At 70.3% G+C, this 11,393-nt stretch overlaps 1 protein-coding gene across 1 annotated transcript; it reads right to left on the reverse strand.

Moving 5' to 3' along the window:
* Positions 1-653: 653 nt before the first annotated feature.
* On the reverse strand, positions 654-8,185 carry SUSD2 (sushi domain containing 2). Its single transcript, XM_054712664.1, has 15 exons — positions 8,064-8,185; positions 6,635-6,842; positions 6,298-6,449; positions 5,777-5,944; positions 5,220-5,394; positions 4,948-5,149; positions 4,456-4,541; positions 4,116-4,384; positions 3,902-4,045; positions 3,651-3,809; positions 2,331-2,579; positions 1,977-2,243; positions 1,701-1,877; positions 1,316-1,418; positions 654-1,205 (listed from the first exon to the last, which is right to left on the reverse strand). Exons 1-15 carry the CDS (start codon positions 8,137-8,139, stop codon positions 1,181-1,183), a joined length of 2,460 nt encoding a protein of 819 aa, XP_054568639.1. The 5' UTR covers positions 8,140-8,185; the 3' UTR covers positions 654-1,180.
* Between the last annotated feature and the right edge of the window lie 3,208 nt (positions 8,186-11,393).

Here is an 11,393-nt window from a genome sequence, read left to right on the forward strand (position 1 = left end):
TGAGCAACACCGGCTAAGGCCCTCCAGAGGCTCTTCATCCTGTAGGCACACTATCCCCTTGGCCCCCGCCCCTCAGACGGAGATGCCCGCCTGGCGCAGGGGGCACCAGCCTCCAACCCCACCCTCCTCAGTGCTTTCTGACACGCAACTCCTACCCTGTCAGGCCCTCCATGACCCATTACCAAAGGGGACTGGGCTCCTCGCCTGTGTTCCCATGCCAGCCGCCTGGCCCTGGAAGAGGGGCCGGGGCCCAAGTGGGCAGCAGTGGCATGAGCCTGTGATCCGTGTTCGGCGTCTGGACTCCCCTGGGTGGAGTGTCCGGGGACCCAGAACACGGACCCGGGTGAGAGGACGTTGGGCATGCCACCAGCTTCGGGGCACTGCCGGGAACGGGTGGGGGGCCCAGGGCCAGCTTTCTGCAGGTGAGGGGACTGGGGAGGGCAGGCTGGCCCCGTCTCAACTCCTGGCCACCCGGGGTGGCATCCCAGACACCACGCTCTTCCTCCCCACGCCACCAGGGGTCCCTGTCTCAGCCCACTTCTCAGACGGAGACGGAGGCCAAGGGGGGACCTGACCCAAGTCGCTCTGGACCCCGAGGGGCATGTGGGACTCTGGAACCAAAGCACAGCACCAACACAGACACCAGGGAGGGGCGGCACGGCTTGTTTCTCCCGGACAGGCAGGCGGGCTGTTCCGGGACATTTCAGGGAGTCGGTTACAAGCCTGGCGCTCAGAGGGCAACTCTTCGCTTGGGGTCCTGCGACCTCTCCACGCCCTGGCCTGTGCCCACCTGCCGTCGGGGCTGGGCCCAGGGGCTGGGGATCAAGGCAGCTGAGTGTGGGGCACCAGGTGTCCGTCTATCAGGCAGCGGGGCGTGGGCATCGGGCGCCGGGATGAGGTATTGACAGTTGAGTACCAGACGCTGGAGGGCTAGGGCAGGGAGGCAGCTGTTGGAGCTCAGGGGCATGGGGCCTGGAGTCTGGGGAAACGGGGGCTCGGGAGTGCACAGTCAGAGGCCGGCCTGGCCCGAGGTGGCAGAGCAGGGCCCCGGCCTCGGGTCCACGGTTGTCAGGCATCTGGGTCCAGGTGCCAGGCTTTGGCGCGCCGGGGAGTTGGGGCCTTGCTCCGGGGAGGCTGGTCTTCGGCCCCGGGTGGCCTGGCCGGGTGCAGAGTGACCCTCTCAGGGCCTCGAAGTCCAGGGGGTCCTGCAACAGAGAGGAGGGCTGGAGCAGGCTCCGCGACCTCACCAGCGCCCACCCGGGGCCCAGGGGCCAGGGAGCCGAGGAGGGGCCGGGCCGTGGGGGCGGGGTCTCACGTGTGGCTCTTCCTGCGTCGCAGCAGCACGTAGATCAGCGTGACCACAGCCACCGCGGCCAGGCCTCCGAAGATGATGCTCAGCAGCACGGCGTGGCTCCGGCCTGGGGAGGGGGCGGAGGTCATGGGCGCTGGGGCAAAGCACGTGGGCGGGGCCAACGTGTGGGCGGGGCCAGGTTAGGCGGGGCGGGGTAAACGTGTGGGCGGGGCCAGGTTAGGCGGGGCGGGGCCAGTGTGTGGGCGGGGCCGGGCCAGGCGGGGGCAGGGTAAGCGTGTGGGCGGGGCCAGTGTGTGGGCGGGGCCGAATGAGGCGGGGCCAGTGTGTGGGCGGGGCCGGGCCGGGCGGGGCAGCAGGGGTCTCAGGACCAGGGGGCGGGCATCCTCACCTGGCTGGCAGGTCGGGGTGGGCCTAGACCAGGTGCCGTCGGCCTGGCAGTGGCTGACCTCTGCCCCCTCCAGGCTGTAGCCGTTGTCGCAGTGGAAGAAGACAGTGGAGCCCACCAGGTAGCGGGTGCCATCCTTCCGCCCATTGGGGGGCGGGGCCAGCCAGCCGCAGGACACCACTGGGGCGGAGACAGGGTGCGGAGGACAACCGTGAGCCGCTGGGAGGCCCGGTCCCGGTGCCAGGCGCCTGCCCCGCCCCCGGCGCCCTGCCCCCTCACCAGGCTGCAGGCTCTGCGCATGCCGTTGGTGCAGCTGGTGGGCCGCCCGGGTGGCATTGCCCACGCTCAGGTTGCCGGTGGCGGCCACGTCGAAGATGCAGAAGTGGTCGTCTCCGCACAGCTCGGCGGCGGCCTGGCTGGGGCTGAGGGGCGTCTCCTCGGGGAAGAGGGGCTGGAAGGTGGGGTCGTGCTTGGGCCCGTACAGGAAGTTGTTGACCAGGAGCCGAGAGTCATAGGTGAGCAGGGAGGAGGCGTTCCTCACGGCCCCTGGGGAGACAGAGGCAGGCCGGGCTGGGGGTGGGGGCCTGGGGCCCCCCCTCCCTGCACTGACCCCAGCGTGGGCCCGTCACTCACAGTCAGCCCCAAACCGGTGCAGCTCCCGGGAGCTGGCCGTCGGGGGCAGGACCTGGCCACTGCGCAGCGTGAAGTCGTCGGCGGGGTTGCCGTTGAGGGTCCCCAGGAGGCCGTGCGTGTGGGTGAGGAACTTCTCGGGCAGCAGGACGGCCACGCTCAGGAAGGGGCCCTGGACGCTGACCTCCACGCCCGCCCCCGACGAGAGCATGATGGACACGCTGTCCCCGGCGGCCACCGACAGGAACATGCCTGGCACGGGCGGCGTGGGGTCAGGGCCGCCTCCTGTGGGCCTGTGACCCCGCCGCCCCAGGATGGGTGGGCCTGCACCCTTGGGCTTCGGGGGAAGGACAGGGCGCCCCAGGACCAGCCCTGCTACTGGGACTCCACCACTCCAGGCCCACAGCCGTGCCGGGACCCCCAGCCCCTGCTGATGGGCGGTGCCCAGGCCCTGGAGAGATACCCCCCCCCACATGCCGAGGCCACGCGTGGGGCTGCCTGTTGGCCCCCCATCCCGGACTGGGCGGCAGCGGCTTCTGCCCTGGCCAGGGGCCCTGCATTCTCAGTGCCCACAGCCCGTCCCACACGCCCACGCCCCCTAGATGGGAGTCATTTCACGCATTCACTCCCTGAGGCCGCAGCACCGGGCCGGGGCGGGGGTGGGGGGGGGGAGGGCAGAGGGTGGACTGGGAGCGGCTGCTGCTTAGCCCCCAGCCCGCTTCCCGGGAGCATTGCAGCTCCCAGCTCCTCCGGCTCCAGGGAGGACGCACCCCCGTCCTGGCATCTCTGGACTCTGACCAGGGAGGGGGGTGGGTCAAGGGCTCCCTGGGCATGAAGGCTCCAGACCAGACCAGGTTCTCCGGACCAGAGCCATGTCTGCCCACAGCCGCCCTGGCAGGGCCACAGTGCGGGCACTTCAGGGGGGGGGGGCAGCAGAGAGGGCTGCCTGTGGTTCCATCTCCACATCTGGGTCCCGGACACCAGCCCTGTCCCCAGCAGGCCCGGGAGTGGTGGGGAGGCCGGGAGAGGGGGGGAGGCCGGGAGAGTGGGGGAGGCCGGGAGAGGGGGGGAGGCCGGGAGAGGGGGGGAGGCCGGGAGAGGAGGGGAGGCCGGGAGAGGTGGGGAGGCCGGGAGAGGGGGGGAGGCCGGGAGAGGGGGGGAGGCCGGGAGAGGGGGGGAGGCTGGGAGAGGGGGGGAGGCCGGGAGAGGAGGGGAGGCCGGGAGAGGAGGGGAAGCCGGGAGAGGGGGGGAGGCCGGGAGAGGGGGAAGGCCCGGGTGGAAGAGCCGGTGGCGAGATGGGGACCTGCCTGGCGGCCCACTCACCCTTCAGGTCCATCCAGTTCTGCTCGGCGAAGCTGAGCACCTCCTGGTTCAGCAGCACCTGCAGCCGCGCCGTCCCGCCCGCCAGCCGCACCTCCACCACGTCCGAGCTGTCCTCCTGGACGGCCACAGCCGTCAGCCCGGTGCCTCGCGCCTGCACGCCTGGGGGGTTGGGGGGGTGCAGAACGGGCCCCTCAGCGGCAGCTCCCCAGCCGGTGACCCTGAGCCGCCCCGGCCCCCGGGCCCCGCCTCACCCTCGGGCGTCGTCCGGGGCTCGGCGCGCGCCTGCACACTCAGGCGGGTCAGCGCCGACTCCAGCAGCACGTACTCGCCGCGCCCGTTGAAGGTGAAATTGGCGCCATCGAAGGTGACGAAGTGCGGGTCCCCGAAAGCAGAGGCTGTGGAGAGGAGGGTCAGCGGGCCACCCCGCCCGGGCCCCGCCCGGGCCCCGCCCCGCCCGGCACCCACCGAGGCGAGGGGGCCGGTAGCTGGTGCAGTCGCTGGAGGGCCGCCGGCGCATGTAGCGGGGGCAGTCGGGCGCCCACAGGCAGCAGTGGTAGAAGCTGAGGACGTCGTAGAGCCAGTGGGAGAGGCCGGGCACGCGGGGCGGGGCGCGGAAGGGCGGCGAGCCCCAGTCGTGGCCGCGATCCGGGGTGCTGCCGCTGGTGCTGTCGGCCGTCAGGATCTGCGTGCCCTCCTTGGTGTAGCAGCACTGCTGGCCGGCGGCGTACCGGGGGCTGGGGGGCGGGCAGGTCAGCCAGCCGCGGGCACCCCGCCCCGGGCCCCGCCCCGCCCCCACGCGGCTCACCTGGCCTGCACGGAGCGCACGCAGTGCACGGCGCCCGGGTGGTAGGTGCACACGCTGCCCCGCTCCACGTCACAGCCGTAGTCCGTCTGCGGAGCGGCGGCCGTCAGCGGCCCGGCCTCGGGCTCTGCCGGGCCCATCTCCCATCTCGGCTCCCACCAGGGCCCTCGGACCCCGGCCCCCCCTCCAGGGGCCTCCGTCTGCCCACCCCACGTGCACCCTCGCTGGTTCCTGTCCCCGGACCGGGGGACGGGGTGTCGGGGGAGGGACACGGACTCACGTGGAAGCGGCCGGAGTCGGCCCGGGGAACGGGGGGGCGGGACACGGACTCACGTGGAAGCGGCCGGAGTCGGCCCGGGGCGGGGGGGGGCGGGGGGGACACGGACTCACATGGAAGCGGCCGGAGTCGGCCCGGGGCGGGGGGGGGGGGACACGGACTCACGTGGAAGCGGCCGGAGTCGGCCCGGGGAACGGGGGGGCGGGACACGGACTCACGTGGAAGCGGCCGGAGTCGGCCCGGGCCTGGGCCAGGGTGCAGGGGCAGTCGGGCAGCTCCTCCAGGAAGTTGGGCAGCTGGTCCTCCAGCTCCTCCCAGGCCTGGCACTGCCCGCGGGCCCAGGCCACGGGGTCGGCCCGGAAGTCCTGGCCCAGGTGCCAGGCCAGGGCGTGCTCGTTGCTCCAGAGCGCCTGCACGTCCCTGCGAGACGCACACCGTGAGGGCTGCCCCCCCCGCCGCCCGGCGCCCTCCCACCTCCGCGCGTCCTTACTTGGCGCCCCCGTGGTGCTTGCTGCTGACGATCCTCAGCGCTCCCAGCTGCCACCTCTGGTAGTTCTGGGGCGCGGGCTTGGGCACGAAGGTGAAGGAGCCGGAGTTGGGGATGTTGGTGGCCAGGGAGTACAGGTAGGACCATTTTGCCATCCACTCCCCTGAGTATGGCTTCCCTGCGGGAGAGGCCCCGTCAGCCCTGCGCCCCGTCCGAGGACCCCCGTCCGAGGACCCCCCGTCCGAGGACCCCCGGGGCGAGGAGGCGTGGGCGACCCACCCGCTGCTCCCACAACCCCCTGCTGCCCCTGCTCTCAGGGCCACTGTCCCTGCTCCGGGCCAGACCCAGGGCTCAGAGCGGAGGGGGCAGCAGCCTTTCTGTTGCCGGGAGCCCAGGCATTCCCCCCCGCCCCCCACTGTTCCCTCCGCCCTCACGCCCCTGCCAGTTCCCCTTCCGGGCCTACACCGTCCTCACTGCGGTCCCTGCTGGGCTTCCCCCTCTCGGGGACTCCCCGCCGGATTCCCTTTCCCTCCTCCTGGGGCAGCCGGCAGGGGGCTCACCTGTCTCCTCGTAGCCCCACAGCTCGATGCTGACGGCGCTGCTGGGCAGGGCCCCGGCGTCCCAGGTGACGGAGAGGTTGCCCCCGGAGCCGGGGGTGCCGTAGTACTGCCAGAGGGTCTCGTTCACCAGCTGGCTCTTCTCCGAATCCGACACTTTGCTGGGGTGCACTGGGCGGAGGGAGGGGAGGTGAGGGGGTGCCTGGGGCCCGGGGAGTCCAGGGCAGAAGGCCCCGGGGGCTCTAAGGGCTGCGGGGGGGGGCTCCCAGGAACAGAGTATGTCGGTCCCCGTAGGGCCTCGGGGACCCCCAGCCCCTCACGGAGGGAGGAAAGGACAGAGGCTGGGAGAGCGGGCCCTCCCCGGGCCTGGCCCAGCCCCTGGGCGGAGACACCTGTCTGGGTGCCAGGGGGCGGGCGGGGCTCTGAAGGGACTGGCCCGGCCTGAGTGGCAGGGCGGGTGCGCACAGATTAGCGCCGGGAAAGTCCCCGCGGGGCGCGGCCGGGCCCAGCAAGGGGGTGCTCACTCGCCAGCCAGGTGCCGGATCGCGGGAAGGAGCGGCCGTTGTCCATGGAGATGGTGAAGGGGATGCGGCCCGTCTCGTAGAGCAGAGGAGACACACAGTGGACGCGGCCCGAGGAGTCCACGTGGCCGAGGGTCTGCACGCTCTCCTTAAACCTGTGGAGGGTCCCGGGTTCGATTCCATCAGAGGGGGCAGGGAGAGGCCGGGCCAGGGTGGGCGGCGGCCCCTGAGCTCCCGGGGGAGCCCTGCAGCCGGCGGTCCCGTCCTGGGTTCTCGGGGCTCCACCCAGCACGCGGGGTGGGGGGGCCCAGGCATGCGCGGCGGCCCCTCGCGCTCCCACCTGCAGATCACGGGGTCGGAGGGGCTGGGCCACGTGAGGTGCTGCACCAGGAAGTCCTTGCCGCCCATCATGGAGCCGGAGTAGGGCTGGATCTCCAGGCAGAAGTCCCGCACGTCGGGGCAGCAGTCGCCCAGGCCGGCGCAGGTGGGGTGGCAGGAACACAGGCCGCCCCGCTCCCCACAGCGGCTGGAGCAGGTCCCCTGGGCCCCTGGAGAGGAGGACCCTGAGCCGCTGTCCCCGGCGGGGCGCCCCCCCCCCCCATTCCTGTAGGGCCCGTGTGTTTTCAGGAGCCCATCAGAGAGGAGCGCGCCCGGCAGACGGCGGCCGGGGCTTTGCGTGGACAGTGACGCCCACAGGGCCTGTGGCCGGGGGACTCCCAGGCAGGTCACCCAGCCGTTCCCCGAGAGACGGCTAGAACGAGGGGAGGAAGGGCGAATGCCTCCAGAGGTACAGCTCTGACATCGGAAGGAGCCTCAGCCCCAGCAGGTTTGGCACCTGCTCCGGGACTGGCTGCCACAGATAGACGGACAACAGGGGGACAGAAGGACAGGGGGACAGAGCCTCGGCCTGCAGGCGGAAGGGTCCCGGGTTCGATTCCATCAGGGCACAGGCCCAGGTTGCAGGCTCGATCCCCAGTAGGGGGCGTGCAGGAGGCTCCCTCAGCCACCCTCACTGGCCCCAGGGACCGGTCTGCACGACTTGCTGGGGGTGCTGAGGCTGGGGTCACCCCCTCAAGGGGACCATCCAAGGCCAGGCCTGGGCTGAGCCTCCCCGTGGCCCCCCTCCACCCAGAGGCCAATAAATATTTATTGACTGAGGATGATCTGACGGCTCCCGAGGCGGGGCCGAGTGATGAGTGATGGCGGGGAGGTAGGTGGCAGGAGGGTGGTGGCTCTTCTCTGTGGGGAGACAGGGATGGCCCTCCCAGGTCTGGAGGCCCGTGACCTCTAGCCTTGCCCAGAGGGCAGGGGCAGGCGGGGAGCGGGGGACAGGGTACTGGCTCTGAAGTGTGGTTCTTCCGCTTTTTTGGGGGGTCGGGCTCCACCCTGACAAGGACCACTTCCTGCCTCTGGCCAGGAAGGGGGTGGGGGAGTGGGACTAAAGGGGACTCCTCCAGGGTCAAGCACACCCCCCCATCAGGGCTGGGGTTCAGGCCAAGGGCTCTTCCGAGCCTGCCACCTGCCTAGCGACTCCCCGCCCGGGGAGCGATGCCTCCTGGCTCCCCACAGGTAAAGGGTGGGCACCCTCCCTGCTGGGCGGCCCCTTGACCCTGGAACCCCCAATTTCTTCCCACGGCCCCCAGTCCTGCCCACAGCTAGCCTGACAGATGGTGAGAGGCTGAGCCCGGAGGGGTATCTGCTTTGGGACCGTCTGCCACAGACAGACGGACAGACGGGGACAGGAAGACGGGGGGCGGGGAGGAACCTACCTGCCACGGGCTCGGGGCCGGGGCCGGGGGCCGCCGCGAGCAGCAGGAGGGCCCAGGGCAGCAGGAGCGGCCCCATGGTGCGGAGTCTGCAGCGGGCGGTGCAGCAGTGCGGGAGGCTGGAGGCTGCGGGCCGGCGGAGTTCCAGAGCCCGCCCCGCCTCCCCGCCCGCCCCGCCCTGCACCAAGGCCCGCCCCGCCCGCCCCACCCCGCCCAGACCCGCCGACCCTCACTGGGAGCCTCTCAAAGTCCACAGGGCCCCGTCCGTCCGCGCCGTTCGCGCTTTCCCGGCCGGCCTGGGACTCGGGGGTGGGGCCCGGCCCGGCGGGCGGCCGGACCTCTGGTGCCAGAGGAGCCGGATGTCCAGAGCTGGGGCTCTGACCGCTGGATCCCAACCCTGGCGCCTGCTGAGTGGCCGGGAGGCTCCGGAAGGGCCCGAGCTTTGGGGAAGGGGGGAGGGGGTCAGGCGGGGTTGCCCTTGGGATCTCGGGATTCCACTCCTGCAGGGAGGTGCCTGGCCCTGAAGGAGGGCCCCGGGCGTGGGGTGGGTGGGTGGGTGGGTGGGTGGGAGTTGTCAGGTTCCCTCCAGTTTCGCTGGCTGCGATCTCATCCCGAGGGAGGTGGTGATTGGGGAGGGAGGGCCCGGGTGGGGAGCTAGGACCAGAGCCCGGGGTTCTGGAGAGGAGCCGCCACCCCATCTCGAGGAGCTGTCACTCCGGAGTTTGCCTAACCTCCGCGTCGCCCTCCCTCCGGGGGGTGTAGGTGAGGAGACTGAGGCCCAGCGCGAGGGTGGGCCCTGGGAGGGGCAGGGGGCCCTGGAATCCACGCGGGCCCTGCCCCCGAGGCGGGGTGTCAGACTGATGGTCCCCCGTCCCCCAGAGCCATCTTCTCCGCCTCCCACCTCGGTCAGACGGGAGGACACGGTGTGGGTGTCACTAACAAATCAGGAGTAGTTTGTCTTAATCCTATTAAAACCAGATGCCTTTTTGATAGGGGACTCCCATGTTTAATCACTAACCGTGATTAGGATCTGGAAGTCCTAAGAGCCTTAAAGAGGATACGGCTGCCATTCACCCTTTAATGAGGCTTTAATTCTACTTTATTCTGTTCGTCCGCAGTGGGCCAGTCCCTTGGCCCTAATGTGCTCCTTGGTGTTGAGCAAGGAATCGCTGCTGCAGGTAAAACTGGTTCCTTTCACGACGTGGGTGCGCTCACGTTCGGTTTAGAATGTCGGAGTGACATTTATGAAAACTTCAAACTAAAGGGCGCCGTCGCGTTGCGGGAAGCCCACTGGGTTCCTCGCCAGGAGCTGGCCGGGGGCAGGAGCTTAGACCCTGGGCTGCGACCCGGCTCCGCCTCCAGGTCCGCCAGCCTGGTCCCCGGGCACCGCCCCTCCCGAGAGGCGGGCGGGCGAGCCGGAGTTGCGCCAGAGAGGTGGCACCTGCAGGCACCCGGGAAGCCAGGCTGGGGGGTGGGGGTGGGAACACACCGCCCAGCTGGGCTGCTGGGGGCCTGGGCCCCTCCTGTGGGCGTGAGGCAGGTTCGGAAGAAGCTGGGAAAATTCCTTGGCAAGTGGGATGGGGGGACGGAGGCAGAGAGAGACCCCCTGACCTTCCAGATCGCTGCTCCTGCGGCGTAGACAGACGGCCATGACCTTTCCTCCCGGCCATGACCTTTCCTTCCGACAGATCACATCCAGGTTAGTTCAGCTCCGGGCCCAGAAAAGCAGCCAAACCAGGACCCATGGCAATGACTGGTGACCCCGCCCTGGTGCTGACCGCTCGGCAGACCGGGGCCGGGAAGGCACACGGCTAGAACGCCGAGACCTCTTCTGTTCCTCAGCCCCGACACTCCCAGCCTTTGGCAAACTCTCAGAACAGCACTGACCAGTGTGCTCAGTGGTTAGAGCGCCGGCCCGCTAACCGTTCGATCCCGGCCCCGGTCAGGGCTGGTCGGGGAGGCAGCCTACGATGTGGCTCTCTCACATCGATGTTTCTCTCTCTCTCTCTCTCGCTCTCTCCTTCCCACTCTCTCTGGAAATCACTGGAAAAAAATATCCTTAGGTGAGGATTAACATGAAAAAAAGGCCAAGAAAACTCAGAGCGCAGCGTGGGGGCACGCCCATGCCTTTCCCTTCCTCTTCTCCCCTCGCGGGCACGAACCTCCTAAACTCTGAGGGTCCCCAGAGACTTGCAGCCAGGGGAGCAACAGGCGGCGGCAGCTCCTCCCAGGCTCACCCCTGAACCTGTCTCCCAGGCCCCCTCCGCCCCCGCTTCCCACGGAGCCAGAACAGCCGGCCTGGCCCCCTGTACGCCGAGCCCGTCCTTGTTCCGCCGGCCCGGCTGTGAGAAGCGCACCCTCAAAATCACCGGTTCCCGTCTTGCGAAATCTTTCCTGTAGGAAATCGGGAACCCGCACGCCGGGCCGGGGCAGACCCGCTGGGGGCCGGGGGCCGGGGGGCCTGGGGGTGGGCACTGAGGCCCTGACCGGGGAGCAGCCCGGACACCCAGCCCGGGTCCAGGGCCCAGGAGTTCCTGGGTCGGTTAGGGAGGACGGCGGGGGGTGCCGCCGCTGGAAGGCCCTGGAAACGCCCCGCGGTCCCCAGGAAGCGGCCCGTGGACCGGGAGAAAGGAGGGCGCCACGTCCTCTTTCTAGTCCGGCGCTGGAGCTGCGGCTCTTGTTTTCCTGTTTATTTATTATTGATTCCCGAGAGGAAGGGGAGAGAAACAGCAATGATGAGAACCATGGACCGGCTGCCTCCTGCACAGCCCCCACTGGGGATGGAGCCCCCAACCCGGGCCTGTGCCCTGACCGGGAATGGAACCCTGACCCTTCAGTCCGCAGGCCGACGCTCTATCCACTGAGCCGCAGCACCGGGGCCAGGGATGTTTTCGGAAGAGGAAGGGAGAGACACCGGCTGTGGGCATGTGTCCTGACGGGACCGCAGCCTTTTGGTGAAGGCCAGCGCCCCAACCACCTCTGTACCTTGCGCGGAGCCCCACTCACATGGCCGGTCCTGTGAGAGGGCGTGTGGGGGGCCCTTCCTGATACAGACCCGGCCCCTGGGGACCCCCTAGGGCCCCACCGCATTGGGGTGCAAGCCAGCTCCTCAGCACAGCCTGGGCCCTGCCTCCCCCATGTCCTCGAGGGGCCTCCTCACCCCCTCCCGGTCTGGCTCGCCTCATCGGAGGGACCTGCCCTGCACGGCCCCAGCCTGTCTCCGCCCCCCCCCGCCCCCCGTGCCCTGGGAACCTGGGGGTGCAGAGGCCGACGGAGGAGCCCAGGACGGACAGCCATCGGCGAGGGAGCCCCGGTGAACCAAGAGGCAAGAAG

The sequence above is a fragment of the Eptesicus fuscus genome, chromosome 23 (genome assembly GCF_027574615.1).
Source record: "Eptesicus fuscus isolate TK198812 chromosome 23, DD_ASM_mEF_20220401, whole genome shotgun sequence".
Lineage (NCBI taxonomy): Eukaryota > Metazoa > Chordata > Mammalia > Chiroptera > Vespertilionidae > Eptesicus > Eptesicus fuscus.

Bases quoted from the DNA above. Each gene is read 5' to 3' on its own strand.
- SUSD2 (XM_054712664.1), bottom strand. From the start codon at position 8,139: ATGGGGCCGCTCCTGCTGCCCTGGGCCCTCCTGCTGCTCGCGGCGGCC. The intron at 6,843-8,063 runs GTAGGTTCCTCC...CCTCCTCTCCAG, and splicing joins CGGCCCCGAGCCCGTGGCAG to GGGCCCAGGGGACCTGCTCC. The intron at 1,419-1,700 runs GTGAGGATGCCC...CCCCCTCCCCAG, and splicing joins CACCCCGACCTGCCAGCCAG to GCCGGAGCCACGCCGTGCTG.